The 22,344-nt window shown below is 37.9% G+C and overlaps 1 protein-coding gene across 3 annotated transcripts in view; it reads right to left on the bottom strand.

Annotated features, from left to right (window-relative positions):
* Positions 1-1,396: 1,396 nt before the first annotated feature.
* Positions 1,397-22,344, bottom strand: part of ppp3ccb (protein phosphatase 3, catalytic subunit, gamma isozyme, b) — a 113,413-nt gene continuing 92,465 nt past the window's right edge. For 2 of the 3 annotated variants that reach the window (XM_066714521.1, XM_066714524.1), the window contains exons 11-14: positions 21,547-21,631; positions 17,218-17,315; positions 9,589-9,615; positions 1,397-5,604 (exon numbers count right to left, since the gene is read on the bottom strand). In XM_066714521.1, coding sequence (XP_066570618.1) covers positions 5,423-5,604; positions 9,589-9,615; positions 17,218-17,315; positions 21,547-21,631 — 392 coding nt within the window. In that variant the 3' untranslated portion in view covers positions 1,397-5,422. The remainder of the gene's footprint in view (positions 5,605-9,588; positions 9,616-17,217; positions 17,316-21,546; positions 21,632-22,344) is intronic. The other variant, XM_066714522.1, reaches the window with a different exon arrangement.

Here is a 22,344-nt window from a genome sequence, read left to right as displayed (position 1 = left end):
GCAATGGCCTTCAGATCAGGCTAATCATACGTTGTTCACACAAAAACAAATCTCACAAATCAGACACGCAAACTCCCAGATACTATCCCATCAAATCTACATTTCCATTACCCCACCCTGATTTGTCACGATTGGCCAAAAATGTCCAAATAATACAATATCGGCCAATTAATTGACAGCAAAATTGCAAACCTAAATGTCAATTTGCACGGTGCGCGCAGTCTGAACTCCAGAGGAGGTGATCGCTGTTTGGCACTAGAGCTAATGTAGATGCGTTTTAAATGTGCCTTTAAATCTGTGCACGCAGTGTCAGCCCTGCTAACACAATGTTGTAGCAACGATGCATGTTAGCGGAAGCCCCGATGATTAATAAAATGGAAGAAATAAAAAGTAGGTCGCGACAAGTAGCTCTCATGTAAAAAAGGTTGGAGACCCTGGTTAAGATTAAATCGCCATAACGTGCATACTCTCCCAATCGGTAACATTGCTCGTTTTTGTGGAGGCAGGACGTTGAACAAATCTCAATGACTTGTTTGTTGCGCACAGTAATTCACCATAGGATTAAGGATTTAGCAACAATTTTAAAATCGCGTTCTATTTAAAAGTGTCCCGGGATTGTGGGGCCGGCTAGCAACCCTACTTAACGAGAGAACGAATGCTCTGGTGATATAATAATATTGTACTTAATGAGAAATTGGGCCGTATAGACTTTGTCTGATTGCATGTTCTGTGCTTTTTTGTGTAGTCATTGTTAGTTGGGTCGTGAAGGTTTGTCATTCTAGAAATGTGGGTCGCCACATCTAGGTAATATAGCTATTCATAAAATGATTTGCTTGAGTCCTGTATTAAGATCTTCACTTTGATTCTACAGAGGTTTCATTAATAATTCTGGGGAAATTAAAATATAAGTTTAATAATGGTGCACTTAAAGTGGAAGATCACTTGAAAATTGATCAATTACAAATATATATTTGTTAAGGCCCATTTATACTTGATTCCATTTTAACAGGTTATTGTTAAATTATGTCCCTAAATTAAAGTGCGCACAATCTGGTGTAGGTAGGCAAGTACCCATTCTGATCATTCTTTCTGTGAAGGTGAAATTGACCACATTAGGGATACCTTTCTATTGCTGAGGTCTTTAACTACCCATCATAAATCCATTGTTAATAGTTTCAAGTGTTAGGAACTACATGCTATATAAAATAATATGCAAGTATTATGCCTCAGGGATTAAAACGATTTAAGATTAAAAGGCCACTGTGGAGTCAATATCACCTCAAATAAAGACATCAGCCAAACAGATCTGTAACAAGTCAATCCAAACTTTTTAAACCCTTCGTCTTAAATAGGTTTAGAATACGAAAGACCAAAACACATTAAAATAACAACAAAACAAGGTTGATTTTTCTCTATTTCTTCTCTTTTTTTTGAGTGATACAGCTACATAAATCAAGATTAATAGAGGCCTTGCAATACAAGTACTTGACCAAAAAAAAAAAAAAAATTACAGCTATTAAGAAATTCTTAATAAACAATATTTCTGTACATTCTGCAAGATATGTTTTGAAACTTAGACAGAACTCAGAAATGAAGCCCGGAACTGGGCCTTACGTTCCCCATCTTTCACACCCCATCTTGTGTTTTTGAATGTGAAAGAAGATATTTGAATCTGCAGAGCCCTTCTGAAAATATTGAGAAACTGCCCTGCAAAGTTGAATGACATCCACAATTAAAAAAAAAAAACAATAATTATAATAGTCCATATATCTAAGTACTAAGTAACCATGTGCTCCCAAAATCCTACGACACTTTGAGACAGGGTTTAAAACTAACTTCCTCCATGACAAATACATAGAAAGTAAACATGTACCATAAGGATGAAAGGAAAGTCTTGTTTTTCAGACCCGCATTTGTTTTGCATCTCCCAGTTTCTTCCCTTCATACATGTTGCAAATGCTTTCGATATACCGGGTGATTCTTTCGCTGCATTTGCAGGTTAAACTCGCTCTTGACAATGCCAGAGGAGGAAAACAACCTTGTCAAAAAACTCTGTGGAACTGGTTTCTAAGACATGTGTGAGGGGTCATAAATGGTGGTTGCACCTTGCTGAATGCCCATTGAGGCAAAGTGTGTAATACCTTCCCCCCTTCTCTGCTTCGTGAAACTTTTAAGTACGTTTTCTGGCAGAGTTAACATGGCACATAATCAACACAGAACGCATACACTGGGTTAAACATCAAGAAAGAAATTGAATATGCAAATCCATATGATACCCACACTTTTTACCCTCCTTTAAAATAATTAAAATACTACACTTGAAGCTATGAGCATAGAAGGACATATAGGCAACCTCACTAAACACACTTAAGCATGTGTAATTAAGATATATTGTTTAATCAGTTAAACTGTATCCCTCAAAAGGGCATTTCCCTATCACACTTATCAGTTCCTTCTAATCATTAACCCCTTATAATTGTGTGATCACCAGTGACACAATCTCCCTTCCACCGACAACAAATTGAGATGAAAAAAAAAAAAAATCGAATTAAGAGGATGCGTTTTTTTTAACAGGAGTTTGCTTAAAAAAAAAAAAAAAAATACCCCACTTTAATTAGAGAAGAAAAAAAAAAAAGTTTAACTTCCTTCCCGATTGTCTCAAATTATCTTAGGACTGTGGGACCAACTGGCAATGTAGTTTACAACAGAGAAACTAGAAATTGTTTAAACAAAATACATTTTGAAAAATAAAAATGGTAGAGAGGGAGATAAAAAGAGAGAAAAAACACTTTTACCAGATGCATGTTTGTTAGAGCTCCCATCTTGGGAAACAAATGTTGGTCTTCAATGGAGATATGGGGAATTTTAGGCTATTCACAAACCCATTATAAAAAAGGTTTTTATCAGCCCATGACACTGTGTCCATCACACCACCATACTTGTGATCATCCCCGTTTGCTTTCAGATGCCATAGGACACACAAAGACTCAAGGGAAATACCAATTTCCTGGGGGTGAGGGTGTAGGGGTTGGTGTATGTACTTACATCTATTTTGGTTCTCACATGCTGGCCATCTCACTGTAAGCCAGTAGTACATTTCAGTCCTAATCTCACATCACAGAAAGCAACACCAAATCAGGGACCAAATTAAAGAGTTTTACTCAACAGATGAAAATAAATGGAGCTGCATCAAGAGATTATTCAATCCCATTCTACTTGAAGGAATTTAATAAATTGGGGTAGAGCAAATGCATTCTAGTTGCTTTCTATAAATTTTCAGGTTATTGCAATCCTGCAATCAAATGAAAATTCCATTCCATGTTTAATAAGTACAGCATTGTGTAGCTGTACTTCAGTTTTAAGTATCAATCATCCAATAATCACTCTACGCAGCTATAGAAGACTTGATTTTAATACTACTGAATCCACAACTAAAGTATACGTTTTTTGTATAGAGCGAAACAATACTGGGAACCGAATGTATGCATTGCTTTTTAATACACAATAAATTGGTTTCAGTAATTTCTGTGAGAATATTTCTCCCCCTACCCACCCTTCCCCCAATTTGAAAAAGTTATTCCTCATTTTGGCTTGAAGGATATTTTCATTGGAGGCTTTTCTGCTGGGTGTTTCTGCTCAGATCAAGGATTAGCTCTTTATTGTTCTGTTTTTCACGCCCAGGAGATTTCTAAAGAAATAACGAACAAGATGTCACAAACCTGTCATCTTTATTATTATTATGGTTCCAGTTGGTGATTAAAATGCAATTAATTTTTTTTTTTTTTTTTTTTTTTTAACTTAATTTTGTTTGCTGAAGGAGCAGATTCATGTATGGTTCTTTACGATGTAAAATAAACTGCTTTAGAAGAGACATTCTATTGGGTTCCATTGAGAGGCAGACCCAGTGATTTTGTGCAATCCAGAATAGTAGCAGTTTTAGTCAGTCGGGAAATTACTGACTCATACTGCATTCAGTAAATCAGTTAAATGCTGCTGGCAGCACCAAATCAAAGCAGTGTAAACAACATGAATTGGGAAGTCTGAGGACCCATAATACAAAGTAACAAATATAAATTCAATGGTGGTCTATAACCTATCAAGAGAATTTAGCAAGTTGGTATCTACTGCTGTTTATTGCTCTTCCCTTGGCTACAAAAACATATGTATTGAATGGTCTGTTGGCCTTTTCTGGTTGTGTATGAATTGCGACACACGCATCACCTCCAACTCAAACAGACAAAAATCGATTTTATATGTAATAACTAGGAAAATAACCATTAATAAAATAGCATTAAGTATATTTAAACAACTGCTGCCATTGAAGGGAACTTACTTGTGTCTAACACACTTCAATAACACTGCCAAATGCAGTATGCTAGGAAGTGGAGACACGACGAGATCAGCGGACAAAACCAAAACAGAACAAGTGTTCCAATAATAACCCTTAAATCCCCCGTCCCCAAACAATTTTCCACAGATTTTCTTCATAGTGCTGAAGAGTGGGCCTCTGTACCATAATTTCCTGTTGTTTGACAGTTTGGAAACAAAATCAAAACAGAAACAGTCTCGTTTAAATAAGGGAACACTTAAAAATAAATATATATAGAAATTAATGTGTTTATATATACACGTTATATTTTATATATATGCACACATGTACATGTATGCACATACATATATGAGCGCCAAAAAAAATAAAAAAAAATAAAAGTTGAAAACATTCATGCAATCCTTCATTCCTTAAAACACTTTACCAACACCCTTCACACTTTTAAGGATGTCTACAGATTTTCCATTCTGCTGCAGGGGACTTTGTGATAGTCTGTACCTTCTCTTCTCCTCACACTTTCTCCATTAAGTTTTTATTGATTGCTTTCCTATAAAAAAACTAGCTAGCTTTTTTTATTTTTTATTTTCAGTTGGACACATGTAGAATATATATTTTTTTCAAATGTTCCCCCACAAAGGACATAAAACACAATACAAGAAGAACTCAATTGAACTAGTCATACAGAACTCTTAAATAATAAAAAGGTGTCCTATTTATTATTATTATTTTAATCTTATACACCAACTCAAGTTTACAAAATGGTCTGGTTACTGTTGACATCATTTTGGGCATGGGGCCCCTTTTTTGTTTCATTTTATATACCTACACCCCACCCCTGCCTTTGAATATGGACAATGTTTTCTTAAGTTTCTTATTTTAATAAATACATTAAAAAAACTTTGTAATTCTAATCTTCCCTGTATATGTTCTGTATTATTTATTTAATTTCCCCTATCATTTCCAGCCTGACTCAAATGAGTCGGGAGGGAGACCCTCAGAGAGAGAGAGAAAGAAAAAAAGAAAATAAAAATAAAAGAAAGAAGGGCGGGGGGGGGCCTGTAGAGGGAGTGGGGGCAAGGAAGGCAAGCCCAGTTACTGTCCCTGGTTGTCTGTCCCATTTTTATCTGGGGAGTTGGCCGCATTTATGGAGTTGACAGTCCCATCAGGCTGTTGCATGGCATCTCGACGAGGGGGCATCCTCTCGTTTATCCTGTCCAGACCGCGCGCCTCCTCGAAGCTCCGGATTTTGTGTTGAGGCGAAAAACCTTGGATAGCTGGTGAAAAAGAATTTAGGGGAAAGACAAACAGAAAATAGGGAGGGGGGTGGGGTGGTGAGAAGAGATTAGAACATCTCAAAAGGAAGCTTACAAAACATACAAAACAAGTCTGTGATCCCAAGTGATATCACCTCTCCACACTGTGCTACAGAGTAAAACCTGTCTCTGGCCTTACTCGAAGACTTCATTCTTTTTATCTTTATCTATATCCCAACATGCTACAGGCTCCGAAAAGCTTTCCATATTCTTTCAGAATTGCCAGCCTTGAAGTCAGCCCGTAAGATGGCATTTAACAAGGCAACACTGGCTCTTGAAGCAGGTTTTATCTGTACATCATCATTATGAACACACAAGGTTAGCACAAAAACACATGACTTGTAACACCCACAGGGGCAACAGATAGCCCACCATCAGTGTTAGATTGCCTTGTGGTTTAGATTCCTCTGTATTTTAGCATCACACTGGTTAGTATTGACGACACAAAGCTGGATCATGGTTCCACTTCCTCCAGCAAGTCATTGAATGACTCACTTCATAAACAACTTTATGATCAGGTTTTATAATGACTTTACAGATCCATGTTTTTGTGCTTGCATGTGTTGGGGATCATATATTCAGTCTCACTGCATTTTATTTAATGGTACCTCATTCTAGTTGTGCAAAGCTCCCGTCTTCAAGGGTCTTCCAGTTTTCTTACATTTTATTTATTTCCACCCACCCAGATCTTAAGCAATTTTTTTGCAATATCGATACTGCAAAGACTAATGACCACCTTAGAGCAGTGCCTCATTTAAGCCAATCGCAGATCAGAGTGAGCTGAAGGCCTCAGACGATTGTAAATATATATGCCTTTTATCAAGTTGCCTTATTTTTAGGAAGGATAGCATGTCGACTGTTGTATGTGAACAAACCTGGGAAGGGAATCATGTTCCTTTCAAAATTACTCTTAAACCCTGTTAGCCTCTTGAATATCACCATGAGGGACAATTAAATTAAATTAAAGGGTTACAGCCAAGGTTAGAACACATCATAAAGCAGGACAGATCATGTTAAATACTGCAAACAAAGTGATCGAAGCTTGAGGCGTTTAACGTTCCCAGACTAAAACATTAACACTTAAACCGTGCATTTGGGAATTCCAGGTCAATCCAATTAAGTTAGAGAGGGAGAAATAAAGGTTTATTAAAGCATGACTTGTGGAATTATCTTGCAAGCTATGGAAGGTAGACTGCAAATGCCTTTCAATTAGATCTTTCCTTCCATAGTTTGTTTTTCATCCAATAAAATCATGATAATCCTCCATTACTAAAAGTTGAGACATTTTTAAATTGACTTTTATTAGAATGCTTTCAGTATGTCACAGATTTGTTTCCATTATTATTTATTACTAGAGCCAATGGAGCAGCAGGATTTTGCTATGTTGAAAGTTTTGTCAGGGAAAAATAAACCCATTAAAAGCCCATTGCTTCATTTCTTCTATGCACACCATAAGCACCACACCATTTGTATTTAACAGGTCCCAAAACGCAAAACAGTGATATCATACAAACAAGTGCAAAAAATATTTTATTTAAAAAGTACCTGCTGCCCAGAACAACCTTTCAAACTGGTTGGGTTTCTTAGTTAATAAAGTCAACATTGTAATCTTGCTCTTATGAACAAAACCAGCACACATTTAATTTTTGCATCCAATGGTTTCTCCCTAGGAAGTCACATTTGCCAACTGAATAATGCATTTTTGATCTGTAGTCAATCCTACAGAAAAGGCAATCAAAGCAAAGGTATTTGAAAAACACAAGCCACTGTTCCTTTTCAGAACAGAAAAACTGTTGCAGCCCATCTGTGTTTAATATCAATTTACAAATCATATGGGTACACAAGGCAACTTGCCTAAAGCAATATACATCACTGTTGGACTATAGTCATGGCATACTTAAGATGGGATTTAGTCAGAGTGATTATATATAAAAAAGACATTATTTAAAGAATAAAATTGTATTCCAACTAAATGGTTTCCTCTTGCATTGGGCCAATTAGAGGTGTTGCATTAATAGAAACAACAGACACTTCCTGGTGAGTTATTATTATTATTATTTTTTTTAATAACACAAACACTTGTGAATGGGGTAGTTTGCTATGATCCCAAAAAGGCAGGCAGGTACTTTTTAACACTCATAATAATGAAAATGATAATACATAGTCATTATAATCACAATCCTCATAATAAACAACATTCACAAACACACATAAAATCATAATTTAACTTTTTTTTGCTCGTTTGTGTTTGAAGATTTTCATCTAGTGCTTCCATTATTATTATCTTGGACTATTATTTTCAGGCATCACACACCGAAAACTGTTTATTCTTGCACAACCAGGAGTCTTGCAGTCTTCCTCATTATACAGGCACAGGATAGATATGCTTTAGGACTCCTCATTTCACTGGTAGTTATCAAGAGTAAATCTGGATGCCATGCTTGTTTATGACATGCACTTTGGCTTCTCTGAGCTTTTTCGCACAACAGTTTGCACCTCATGCAAAAATTGAATATAAACAGAGCAGTTGCAGGCAAGGTGTTACGTTTAAATGTATACAAACATAGCACATTTAGTGTTGAGCAAGGGAACAGATTAGACTAAAAATATCTACAAGAGAAAACAAAAAGAGCAGTTACAATGTATAAACCAACTCAGTTTGCTGATGGATCAATAATTTAAAAAAACAAAAGTAGATTTCATTTAGAGTCTCCTTAGGTTTATATTCTCCTAGAAAGGCAATTATAAACTTAGCTTTTTAGTTAAATATAAATAATAAAGCTCTTTTTATTCCCTTTTTTGTGCAGTAGGAGAGCACAAGATGGGTGTTTGTAACAATTGAAAGTTTCCCTAATTCTGGTACCTTAAAGACAGGCCAGGATGTGCTGGCCAAACCTTAAGTGACTTCAAGAGATGTACTCAAATGTCATCTGTGAAAGTAGCTACAACATACACAGTTTAACTATGCACCAAGGATCAAAAACAGAATAAAGCAGAATCCATGTGATTTGTTGAAAAAAATATATAGATTGTTCATTTTTCATCTTAGAGAACACAGTCAAGACAGACTGTGACAAAAAGAACAATTGGTTTTTGTTTTGGGTTGGGAGCTGTATCTGAAGAATGCACTAAGTTCATAAATACATTTCTCCAACTTGGGGATTTTCCTCCTTTTCATATGCAAAGGAACTGTCTCAAAGTGACAGCTTGACTTGACCTGCCCCCACAAAAACAAAAACAAAGCAAAAAAACAACAACTGAGATATGTGCTAGAGAGAATAACACTTAGATATACATGCTTTTCTCCTTCAAAACACATTTTATCAATGTTAAACAAGTGAAGAAAGCAGTTAAAGTATTCTGTTTTCATGAGCTATTTAGAGAATATTCAGAGGCCAAACTGTACTAAATCCAGAATCTCTTTTTAAGGGAAATCTGAGAGAACAAAGTTAAATCTAAAATTCATACCCTATTCCAGAATTACTAAGGCAACACTGCGACCAATGGAAAGCTTTTACCTATTGCTTTGAAAAATGGCTACAAAGCTTAGATTCTTATCTTGCAGTGTCCTGCTTCAAGACAAATCACAGACAATTAAGAAACCCCTCAGAAGCGGAGCCACGACGGCGATTCTGAATTCCTCATCCAATTTATGCCAGGAAAAGAGATGGATGTAACACTAAAGTCAGAGGGAGATTGGGGCGATAAATTGTGTGATCTGTCTTTTGAATTCCAAAACCTGGTACATGTTCACATCAAACTCCCTGCAGATCTCTGGTCACTGGTGGTGCAAGAGTATCAATTTTCCATAAGAATGCAATGTCCTTCGATAACAACAACAAAAAGAAACAGAGCAAGAAAGATATTTACAGAGACAAGAAACCACGTATTGGGGGGGAGATACAACACAAAACACTGAGATGGTTCCACAGACCAATTGCGTACCTCGTGCCTCCTCAGCTTCTACGGTGGCTGTGTAAGTGTGAGTAGTAGTGCCATGCCAAAAATGAATGAAAAAGAGTGAGTTAAGTTATCAATGCAACCAGAGATCTCCCACACATCCATCAATGTCCCACCCACCCCTCCCCACATTCCAAACACCATCCCACCCCCTCCCAACCCACCCCACAATCCCCCTCCCAACCCCGCTTTGGAAACAAAAGAAGCCAGGGGTTAGGCAAAGTCAGGTAAAATCAGACAAGCAAAGTGAGAGACAGAGCAATGGTTGGCTTTCTTTCTCCTGCTTGTTTTCAGATTCCCTGTAAAAGAACATCAAAAGACTCTCAACCTATCTCTTCCAGACATCTAATCAAGCATGTTATCCTGCTTCACTCTTTTGTCACCCCAGCCTCCTTTACAAATCCCCTTCAATCTGTTTTTTCATCACATGACCCGTTTATAGCTCCACAGATTCTCAACTTGATTCTTGCTACCCTGTCTATTTATAAAGCAGCTGGCACACATAAGTTAAGAGGCAGTAGACTTTAAGCGATGGCTGAGCAGTGCAACATACAGCTTTGCCTCAAAAAGATGGTTATAAAACGGTGTCAAAAAAAAAAAAAAAAAAAATATATATATATATATATATATAATTTTTTTTGTTTTTGTCTTGTTTTAGTCAACAGAAGATTACTATCCACAACCACAAGTATGAAAGGCTCCCAAAATAGTTTGAGCAATATTTATGAATGCTTGGATAATTTTTTGCAAAGAAGTGACTGATGCACAAGAATATTGTATACCTAAAGACAAGGGGGGAAGTTCCTGATTTCTTGTTCCAGGGATGGAAACCATTAAAAAGCCAGGGCATTGTGAGCATGGCAGGACAGCTCAGGCACTGTGGGCAGAAGCTACAAGATACTTGTGCAAGAACTTCAAGTGCAGGTAAAACTTTTAAAACATACACTTATAGGGCCAAATCCAACAATTTGACATACCTGCTAACTGCAAAGTACAAACCTGTATTCCCATCAAATTTTAATTTATGTAATTGATCTAGCCCAGGGATGGCGAACCTTTTTTAATGGAGTGCCCAAAGTCTGGTTTGTATACTTTGCTAAGTGCCAAAGGGTGATAAATTAGGGATATAACAATTTATACAGGGGCTAAACAACCCAATATTATAATATTTATATATTTTTTGTTGTAATTAGGTTATTAATTAAACATGCCAACAAAACAAACAATACAAAAAAAAAAAAAAAAAAAACTATGGACAGATAGAACTGCCGCCACCTGCATCCACTGAACCCACCCCCTTATCCCACTGTGGTCTGGAGAGCAAGTATAGCTCCTGTGTGCTAATGGGACTTCTGCTGCAGAATATGAAGCTGAATGAAGAGAGGCACATATTCTTCCCAAAAAAATATTATAAATATGGAGGTTCCATTTTTGCTCACAGATTGTCAGTTTACATATATTGTAATAGCACTTCACTAACTCGATCATTTTTAGAATATGTCCCTTTTTATTTTGGACAATGAGAATATTTAATCCTCATTCAAATTAAATCAATCAAACTTAATTGTATATAGTGGAACACCATGCCAAAGCACACCACAACATTAAAGAATAAAGAAGAAGTGCATCATACAATTAATCAATTTTAATGTTGCAGTATTGCTACAGTGCAGTAAAATGCATGAATCACATTTCATCACGCATTAAGTTTGAGGATTATAATGCTAAAGTACATTTAAAAACCCATAAAAATCACAACCTACCTATAAAACAAAGTCCCACAGATTCTCCCATTGCCCTGCCGTTTCATACAAGAAGTAGAAATTTGTTCATTTGGCTGCATTAGTAACCCTTCCATATTGTTTTGTTTGCACTTGCACTCAATCATTACCAAAGCACCTTCGTATTTTCCCCCAATGCATATTTACTTAATATTTACTGCTTTTACATTTTGTAAAATAACTAAAACTGGTAGATTAATATACATTGTGTGGCACTTATGTTTTAAGACAAAATAATGCAGTGGTATCAATCTACTGCGAGTATAAGTGTGCAGAAAATATACTTTACATATATACATCAAAGGCATAATTTTTTTATTTTTGAGATTTTACAGCTTTCTTTTGCCAACTTCATGAATTTTTTAAACTGTCTTGATTGTGGTCATTTCTCCATTTGATACAGGAGATAAACAAAATGCTTTCCCCCCGCGTGTTCAACAAACACGTCCATTGCTGACTAATCACAACAGTACAGACTTACAGTTTTTGTCGTCTTCCTGCTGCTCCCACAGTGCCGCACAGCAGCATAAACAGTCATCACAACATTAACATTTCTTTTGGCAGTTCTGCTCGGATCTGCGCAGCTCCACCAAAGGTAGCGGAGGATTCTACAGTTCTGCACATAACTGCGAAAATCTGCACACAAGAACCTGACCTAAAACATGAATATTTCGAAAATAACATGAGCGCTGCTTAATTACTTATGGGCGGTGACGTCACTGCCAAATATACTGACTGGTTTTCTAAAGTGCCAATCAGTTTAGACAATTGAGGGGCGGGCTGGCAAAAATAAAAAAAATAAACGCAGATAGTCGGTCACTTGTCGTGCCAACCTATATGGCTCTGTGTGCCACTCTGCGCACGGGTGCAACAGGTTGGCCATCCCCGATTTATCCCCAGGCCAAATCAAAAATTCGACCTATCTGCTAAACATAAATTACAAACTCATACCCAATCGTGTTTTGATTTATAAGTAGTAGAAAATGGCTTCTGAGAATAAATTAAAATACGATGGAATACAGGTTTGTACTTTGCGATTAGCAGGTGCGTCAAATTATTGGATTTGGCCCGAAGTGTGTATGTTTTAATTTTTTCCCGCAGGCTCCATAGCAAACAGTTTCCATGGGGACATAAAGTTTACAAATGAGAGGAGGCCATTCGACCCTTTGTGCTCATTTAGTGTCCATTAATAACAAAATGATCCAAGGATCCTATCCAGTCTATTTTTGAATGTTCCCAAATTTTCAGCTTCAACCACATCGCTGGGAAGTTTGTTCCAGATTGTGACAATTCTCTGTGTGAAGAAGCATCTCCTGTTTTCCATCTTGAATGCCTTTAAGACCAATTTCCATTTGTGTACCCGGGTCCGTGTATCCCTGCAGATATGGAAAAGCACTTCTGGCTTGATGTTGTCAATGCCTTTCATGATTTTGAAGACTTGAATCAAGTCCCCACGTAGTCGTCTCTGTTCCAGGGTGAAAAGGTTCAGTTCCCTCAGTCTCTCAGAGTAGGACATTCCCTTCAGACCTGGAATAAGTCTGGTTGCTCTCTTCTGAACTGCCTCTAGAGTAGCGATGGTGTGGTGCCCAGAACTGTACAAAGTATTCCAGATGAGATCTAACTAGTGCATTGTACAGTCTTAACCAGGATCTGGTTATACATTGCCTGATTCACAATAATCAATGCTTACAGAGAGGTGGAACTTTTTACAGGCTGGTGCAAAAACAACAACCTTGTACTGAATGTTGAAAAAACCAAGGATCTGATAATTGATTTCAGGAAGAAACGGCCCATGTATACCCTGATCTCCATCAATGGAACTGCTGTGGAAACTGTACAGGGTACTTAAGTTCCTGGGAGTTCATCTGGCCGACAACCTATCCTGGTCCCTGCACATCTCCTCTTTGGTGAAAAAGGCTCACCAGCGGCTACACTTCCTGCGGCGGCTGAAGAGGGCTCACCTAAATTCATCTATCCTCACCACATTCTACAGGGGCACCACAGAGAGTGTGTTGACCAGCAGCATCTCTCTCTGGTATGAGAACATTAACACCTCAAACAGAAAGGCCCTGAGGAGGGTGGTGTAGTCAGCAGAGAGGATTATTGGGGTCACATTGGCATCTATGGAGGACCTGGCTCAAAAATGAATACTGGTCAAAGTGACCAGCATCCTGAAAGACCCCACTTACCCCAGTCATAAACTTTTCTCTCTCTTGCCTTCGGGCAAGAGATACAGAAGCCTGCGTAGCAGCACTGTCAGGTTCAGTAAAAGCTTTTACCCGGCTGCTATTAGATTGTTAAACATAACACTTCAATGACTGTACCTGTCACTTATTTTATCTGCTGCTACGCAAATGTGCAATCATATTTATTGAGGTTGGTGCAATATTAATACAATTGTCTCTCATAATCTCTCTCTCTGTCCCTCACAACTCTCCCCCTCTTGTTGTGCAATAATATATTGGTGGAATATGCACTATTTATTTAGTTGTTTGTTGTTATTTATATCTGTGTTTTTATATGGAGCCAGGCTTGTAATTTTGTTCTGCTCTGCATCTTTGATGTCTTTGCTGAATGACAATAAAGAATATTCTATTCTATATTCTATTCTTCTTCTAACATTACTGCCCTTGTTTTAATGCTACACTTTTGACAATATACCCTGACATTGTTTGCCTTTTTTATTGCTTCCCCACATTGTTTAGATGGGGAAAGTGATGTGTCCACATAGACTCCTATGTCTTCCTCATGCATTACTTCTTCCAGTTCTATTCCTCCCATAGTGTAATTATAGTGGAGATTTTTATTACCTGCATGTAATACCTTGCACTTGTCCACGTGGAATTTCATCTGCCAGGTGTCGGCCCACAACTGAATATTATCTAAGTCCCTTTGAATAACCTGTGCTGCCAAGATTGTATCTGCTGAGCCACCTATTTTAATCTACCAATTTGACATGTTTGCTAACTATGCCAGAGTCCAGACCATTAATATAGAGATGATCAGTAATGCAAGGTCATTGGGAAAAAGACTGAAAGTGGGCAATCTTAATCCTTTCATCAATACTGCTCATTTCCACATAGTAAATGTGAGAGGGCTTCCTGCATGTGGATTTTAATTTGTTAATTTGATGAGGACGTTCCCTGTAAATGCGTTCCTTTAATCTCTGTCTGGATTGAGGTTGGCCAGAAATCTCTCGGTTCTCAGTCACCGAAGTGACACCGTTGGGAGTTTACACTGCTTGTTGACAAATGTATTGAGGCTAAATCTTGTGGGCACTGAAGAGACAATGGCGAGAGGCAAGAGGCTGCAAGTCGATTTATGGATCAGCCTTCCGATATTCAATGCCTTCCACAGACTTTTTCGCCTCTCCATTAATTAATCCGATTCCTGTTTCAAACTCTTGTGGATCTAAATTAAAATGGAGGAACGTGTGAATGGTGAAATTGGCTTCATTTTTATGGGTTCTAATTTAAACCGCCTTTGTACAAATTGGCCTTGCTTTTTCCATTTCAAATAACCTTAGAGCCAACCCTGCAAACACCAGTGCCACAATTTTATTGAAGTTCTGTGGAATACAATTACGTGTAGCTATTGTGATGTAGTGCAAATGTGGTGAGCATGGTGTAGGAAAACCAGCAGTGGTATGAGGATTTGACATGTATGTGTGACAAGTTTTGCTGAAATTAAGTTCTGGGATTGGTCTATCCAAACATCCTCTGCAATTACTACTACGGTGCTTCAGTCTCTCCTGGTTTCTTGTTTATAATGCAGTGGTGAGTGCATGCCCAGGGTACTAATGAGCTCCTTAAAAACAAAAAAAACACTCCAGACATTTTTAGTTTTCCACATTTCAATGCATCATCCTGTACAATCCAATTATCAACTGCTGAAATTGAAAGAGCTGAATTAAAAAATAAATATAAATGCCTGTACTTATGGACTGCATATCACTAAAATGTATACATGTTTGTTTTTCTTCTCGATGAGGAATAGTATTTGTTCATGAGAATAGTAATAATCAAGAAGCCAAGCATGCCGTTGTAGTTTAATTCAGTGTTGGCCGATTTTTGGAAATTCTCATACCTTTAGGGATATGTTATTAGTCAATGTATATTTTTATGCAGTCATGCTGCAATACCATGAGTTCTCAAGCAATATATATATATAAATATATATATATAATTTTTATAAAATAAAATAAATGCAATATGGCTCTTAACTGATTCTGAGGACAATGGAAGCAGAGACATTCCAAACCCAAGTTCTGGGTTTAATTGCTTGGTTGGTTTGTTTTCATATTCTGTTCAAGCAACCTTACTAATTCTCTACTAATAGATCCAAACATAGAAGGTCCCTCAATGGCTCCAGTTAATCTGGGATTCCTCTGAGAATGGTCTTAAAACAGCACAGCTAATACCCTAACACTGCCATGAGAGAGAGAGAGACACATTTCTTCCAAGCCTCCAGCAGAGTGCAACACTGAAGCACGCTTTGATTATATCATAAAAAGCTGCAGATTGACGGAGACTCAGACTGATATATTCTCCAGTGGATACATTTCTGAAAAAACACCCTTAAAGTTAGCAAAGGAAAATATTAGTGAGGGACAGGTAAAGTGCATCAGGCTAGACACTGGAAAATGCAAACAACTTTCAAAAGGAAGCATGCAGAAATGCACACCAACACAGCAGAGCACTTCAACATTATCAAAAGGCAAATGCACTATATGATGACATATCTATAGATCTTTTACCGCTGTTCGGAAGAACACAATTTTAAATAGGTGCTTGGGATCAAACTACTTTAAAAACACAAATCGAGTCACTTATGTATCCATAAGTCATGTTCTACAAAGTTGTGAAAAATTAGCTTAAGCTAATTTAAAGTAAAATCCAAATCAAGTAAATATATAAATACAAAGTATAAAGTCATGGCTGAATAACACTCATTTCCATTGCTATTGAAAACATTGATAAATCTTGATGAGCTGGCATACATTTGCACACTACTAAACCACCATGTGCAATTATAATTGAGATTTTTATTTTTGTATTTGTTTCTTGTATTGGATTTCATATCCCAGCCTGACTTGCCCCAGGTGATTTCTGATTCTAGCACAGGCTGTGTCCAAGCCATTCTTGTCTGCCTCCTTAAGTCTGGGGTGGACAGAATTAGAATGTGGTCACTGGCTGGGGATTATTTAAGCATTACATCAGCCAGTGAGGTCAAGGAGGAAAAGTAGGGTGGAGATGCAGGTCAGGTCATGTTATAAAATAACCTCCCTGGCACAATGAACTGGTACACCTTGATTTCTCCAACATACTTCAGAGTGCAGAGCTGAGTTTGGACCACCAGTAGCATTTATCCACTGCCTGCGTGTTTGCAGATTAACATTGCATTCAAGCAATTAATTAACTTAAACAGTGAACAATTGGATGCACCGACTTTCACACCACTTTTCACACTAATGAAAAGGAAGGAAGTTTTTGATAGTTACCTATTCACTTGCTTTAGTTTTTCCCCACGTCCACAAAAGGGTGTGAATTTTGCACATATTGGTAGAAGTAGAAATTGCCCTACTGGCTTCTTATTGTGTCTTTCTATCCCCACCCTGGAGGTATGAATCAACTTAGTGTGGTAAGAGAAGGTCTACTCTCTAGTGAAGTGTTTAGGCGCAGTGCTCTGTTGTGTTGGTTGGAAGTGACAGAGGAGGACAGCTTGCCGACGTCAGTCCAGAGCAGGGGCAGAAGGAGAAGGAGGTGGTTTGGGGAAAAGGGGGAGGTGGGGAGAGGAGGAAGGAGGGTTGAATTGGTGTTAACAACACACTTACCGCTCTGGATGGTCTGTCGCCCCCCAGACAGCACGCCTAGGGGTAAAGTCCCAGTGGGGGTCAACCCTTTGAGCTGCAGCACACTCTCGCTCTCCTCTCTGGGCAAACAAGGAATCAGTATATGTCAGCCCCACCAGTGCAGATTAATGCAGAATATCAAGGCAAAGCAATGGAATCTTTTGTCTTCCAAACGGTTCCAACTTGGGTAAAATAATAGGCCAGGCACCCAAGCATTCAAAGTATCTGTGACAATCACCAAAACTTAAAAATAAATTTATTTTCACAGCATGACTTGCCCAGATAGTGCCCAATCTGGCACTAATGATCAAAGATTTTGTTTAGTTTTTTAAGCAATGGGTACTTTTAAGGAATACAAGAAACTAGGTGTTCCTCCATTGTGTACTGTTGTGAGATATTGTCACTGCCTTTGCTGTGGAGTCAAAATATACTATATATTGCTGAAGCTCAATCACAGTGCATAACATCTTCAGCTGCATAACATGCACATGAAAAGGGGCAGGAAAACTTTGGATGAAGAATGGATTCAAATAGATTTACACATTTGCTTCTATGGTTCAAATTCATAAGTTCTTCAGTTTAAGGTTTGTCCACAATGATCCCTACATTTCGTAACAGTAAAGGCTGAGATTGTACACATGCTCTCTCACTTTCTCACATGCCCCCCATTAAGTACCACATGTCAAAGTTCAAAAGGACATTCTACTCAAACATAGAACTTAAATGTTTGGAGCTTGATTAAGGTTGTAAGGAGATGATAGATTATATTGACTGTAGCTATTACCTTTACCACCGATGGCAGGAAAGATTGTGCTGCTTGCAGTTTTGTTTGGTTTTATCAGTGTTGGTCAGTGCTATTGATGCCTCACTTTCCTCCGGTTGTGTGACCTTTACGAGAGTCAGCGCACGGTCTCTTAAGTTCTGGTGGAGAAGTTCCAAGAAAGGAACGCTGACAAAGGCGATATTTATCACCCATACACCAAGGTACTGACCAGCACTGATAATGCGAGTCCCTGCGATGTGAGGTGGGAAATAAAAAACAACAACTACATCTTCTTCGTTATCCTATGCTGACCTGGCACTGATACTAAGCAGAACTTTGTATAGCATAGTGGGGCATTCAGAAGCTTAGACATGTAAAACACTAGATCCACATATACCCAGTAGTAAAAATGGGCAGGTATACAAATACTGGCACTTCTTAAAAATAATAAACGTAAGTTTCACTTTGACAAATTGTATAAATTTAACTAATTACAATTACAACAGCAGCAGCAGCCGCCCTATTAATCGCTGTAAAACAAATTAGAAAATGTAGTTATGGTGGCACTTCCTATTGCAATGGTGTTTCTATGGTAACACACATGCTTCATAACTTGAACTTCTCCCTGCGCATGTGTGCGCAATACGTTCAAAAAAAAAAAAAAAAAAAAAAGAAAACCTATACTACACTGATTTTTCAAGTGTGAGTTAAAAATAATTCAGTAATGGATTGATTTGTCATTGAAGTAAAGGATCGATTTGCAAGATCCCTGCTGTGCATGATGAAGGTTGTGTAAATACAGGAACGGAATACAAAATAAATACATAAATAACAGTAAAAAAATTAACTGAGGCATTGAGAGCCATCTTTTTCGATGGATGAAGGGAACGATGACAGTGACATTCATTAATTCATGAGTCATCAAGTGGACATTGTTACAGTTGAAGAAGGAACAGTCGGAGAAATAAACATGAATGATTACGTGATTTAAGGTAAGCGCAATTTAAGCAAAGTTAAAATATAAAATGAAAAATGTTAACTGGAGAAAGAATAATGTGAGTTACAGCACTACAACATTTTTAGTTTTTCCCCTCTTCTTCTCATAACGGTACTTTTCCATTTGCATTTCGACCACTGCATATACCTCTATCCAGACATCATTGTGCTTTGTAGCTTATGAAGCATTGACACCATTACACCTGTACTACACAATGCCCAATACAGAAGAGCTGATCACAAAGACCTTTTTATTTGCTTCTTCTTCTCTCAATTCTCTGGTATACACATACACTCACCTAAAGGATTATTAGGAACACCATACTAATACTGTGTTTGACCCCCTTTCGCCTTCAGAACTGCCTTAATTCTACGTGGCATTGATTCAACAAGGTGCTGAAAGCATTCTTTAGAAATGTTGGCCCATATTGATAGGATAGCATCTTGCAGTTGATGGAGATTTGTGGGATGCACATCCATGGCACGAAGCTCCCGTTCCACCACATCCCAAAGATGCTCTATTGGGTTGAGATCTGGTGACTGTGGGGGCCAGTTTAGTACAGTGAACTCATTGTCATGTTCAAGAAACCAATTTGAAATGATTCGACCTTTGTGACATGGTGCATTATCCTGCTGGAAGTAGCCATCAGAGGATGGGTACATGGTGGTCATAAAGGGATGGACATGGTCAGAAACAATGCTCAGGTAGGCCGTGGCATTTAAACGATGCCCAATTGGCACTAGGGGGCCTAAAGTGTGCCAAGAAAACACCCCCCACACCATTACACCACCACCAGCAGCCTGCACAGTGGTAACAAGGCATGATGGATCCATGTTCTCATTCTGTTTACGCCAAATTCTGACTATACCATCTGAATGTCTCAACAGACATCGAGACTCATCAGACCAGGCAACATTTTTCCAGTCTTCAACTGTCCAATTTTGGTGAGCTTGTGCAAATTGTAGCCTCTTTTTCCTATTTGTAGTGGAGATGAGTGGTACCCAGTGGGGTCTTCTGCTGTTGTAGCCCATCCGCCTCAAGGTTGTACGTGTTGTGGCTTCACAAATGCTTTGCTGCATACCTCGGTTGTAACGAGTGGTTATTTCAGTCAAAGTTGCTCTTCTATCAGCTTGAATCAGCCGGCCCATTCTCCTCTGACCTCTAGCATCAACAAGGCATTTTCGCCCACAGGACTGCCGCATACTGGATGTTTTTCCCTTTTCACACCATTCTTTGTAAACCCTAGAAATGGTTGTGCGTGAAAATCCCAGTAACTGAGCAGATTGTGAAATACTCAGACCGGCCCGTCTGGCACCAACAACCATGCCACGCTCAAAATTGCTTAAATCACCTTTCTTTCCCATTCAGACATTCAGTTTGGAGTTCAGGAGATTGTCTTGACCAGGACCACACCCCTAAATGCATTGAAGCAACTGCCATGTGATTGGTTGGTTAGATAATTACATTAATGAGAAATTGAACAGGTGTTCCTAATAATCCTTTAGGTGAGTGTATAGGTATATAATTTAAGATATAAGCACTTCTTAGCTCATAGTTCTAAGATCTATGCTTATTGTATTTTGTACTGACTGTATTGCTGCAATGTATAACATTTTGAAATGTTGTGAAAAACTAAGTTGTTCTGGATAAGCATGTCTGCTAAGAAATTATTATTATTATTATTATTATTATTATTATTATTAATAGTATTATCTGCATTCTTTCACTGTTTAAATGGTATTGCTTTTCTTACTGAAGGAACATGTAACAAATCATAGGTCTCAGAACTTGAAACTAGGGATGTTTGGGGATGACCGGTGATAGCCACTGGGATAGCAAAAGTGTATGGAAGTATGGAGAGAAAAATAAAAATCACTCAAATAGTTTTGTCGTCATTAAAATCAAACACCCTTGAGTTTATGGAGGAAAATGCTCTGCCATTACCTTTTGATCCATTTGACTATCGTCACTGGGATATCTGATGAGCTTCTATGTGCTTTTAAATGCTTATCACTGAAATTGTTAATTTCAAAAGAACTCCCCAGCCTATAGACTTATAGGTATTTGCGTCTTGAATACCTACATCACCCTCCTCAACTTTACAACATTACTTTAATGCACTTCTATTTTGCACTATTATGTTCTCTTTCACAGCTCCCCATTACTTAGTGACTTATTTCTGCCCCAACTCATTTTTCCTTTTTCTTTTGTTTTACTGTAACTGCTTCTGGTTAATGGTATCTGCTCTGACCCCACTGCACTCAATATTAAAACCATCTCATCGTATTTTCACTGATTTTAGTTTAAGTAAAATGTAATGTACCTGATTGCACATACTGTAACATGTAATGTTTTGAGAAAAACATTAGTTATGACTAATGTAAGAATTAATGTAGTATAATTTTAATTACTTTTGTATTGCAATGGTTATGGAAAGCATTACAAATAATGAAACAAACCTTTAGTAGTGATTAACAGCAGTTGGAACAAGGCGCAAGTGAGAAGCATATGTATTTTTAGACTGATCCAAAGAGTGTTGTACATTCCATACCTGAGAACAGAGAAGACTCTGGCCATCTTGCCAATGGCTCTGATCTTGTTTCGGATCACCTCTTTGCGCACTGCTGGGGTGCCACCTGTCACAGAGAAACAAAAGCACATGTCACAACACTGACAGAGGCTGCAGATCCTGAGGTTTTAAACAGATGGTTCTGACAAATGTCCATTAGGGAGCCAGAGACCAGTGCTTCAGTGACACAATGGGTGTTTTAATTCACAGACAGAGGCACACAGTGAGCATTCCACATATTTTGTCTATCACACTTTGCCATTCTTTCCCTGTAGATCTTATTATATACAGTCCTTCTTCTTGTGTGGTATCTTTGATTCTTGGCATAAGACTAAAACTATGACTGATTTCTTCCAGTGACACCAACCAACATTATGCATAATGTCAAATCTTGTGTTCAGCTACCCAGAAGCCATCAGGATTAACAAGAACAAACAACACAGACAAAATGAACACAAATCCTGAGAGCGATTATTAATGGAAGGAAAACTATATCGAAACAATGCTAAAACACTGATTAGTGAGGTTTTAATTAGGTATTGAGCAAATATGGGATATCAAAACAGTAGGATAGGATACAGGATTTAACCTTGCTTTTATCATTGTGTTTTACCGTATTTGTTTTGTATATATTGATCCAAATCCAACTGTTCCATTATTGCTTGGCTAAGTCCAGATAAAAAATGTATTACAGACAAACCACACAATGATTAAACAGAAGAATTGTTGCTTTGAAACATTCAAAATAAATTATTTGGGTGATATCGTGGAAAGAATTGT

The sequence above is a fragment of the Amia ocellicauda genome, chromosome 9 (genome assembly GCF_036373705.1).
Source record: "Amia ocellicauda isolate fAmiCal2 chromosome 9, fAmiCal2.hap1, whole genome shotgun sequence".
Taxonomy (NCBI): Eukaryota; Metazoa; Chordata; class Actinopteri; order Amiiformes; family Amiidae; genus Amia; species Amia ocellicauda.
This window is presented reverse-complemented; position numbering and strand designations above follow the sequence as displayed.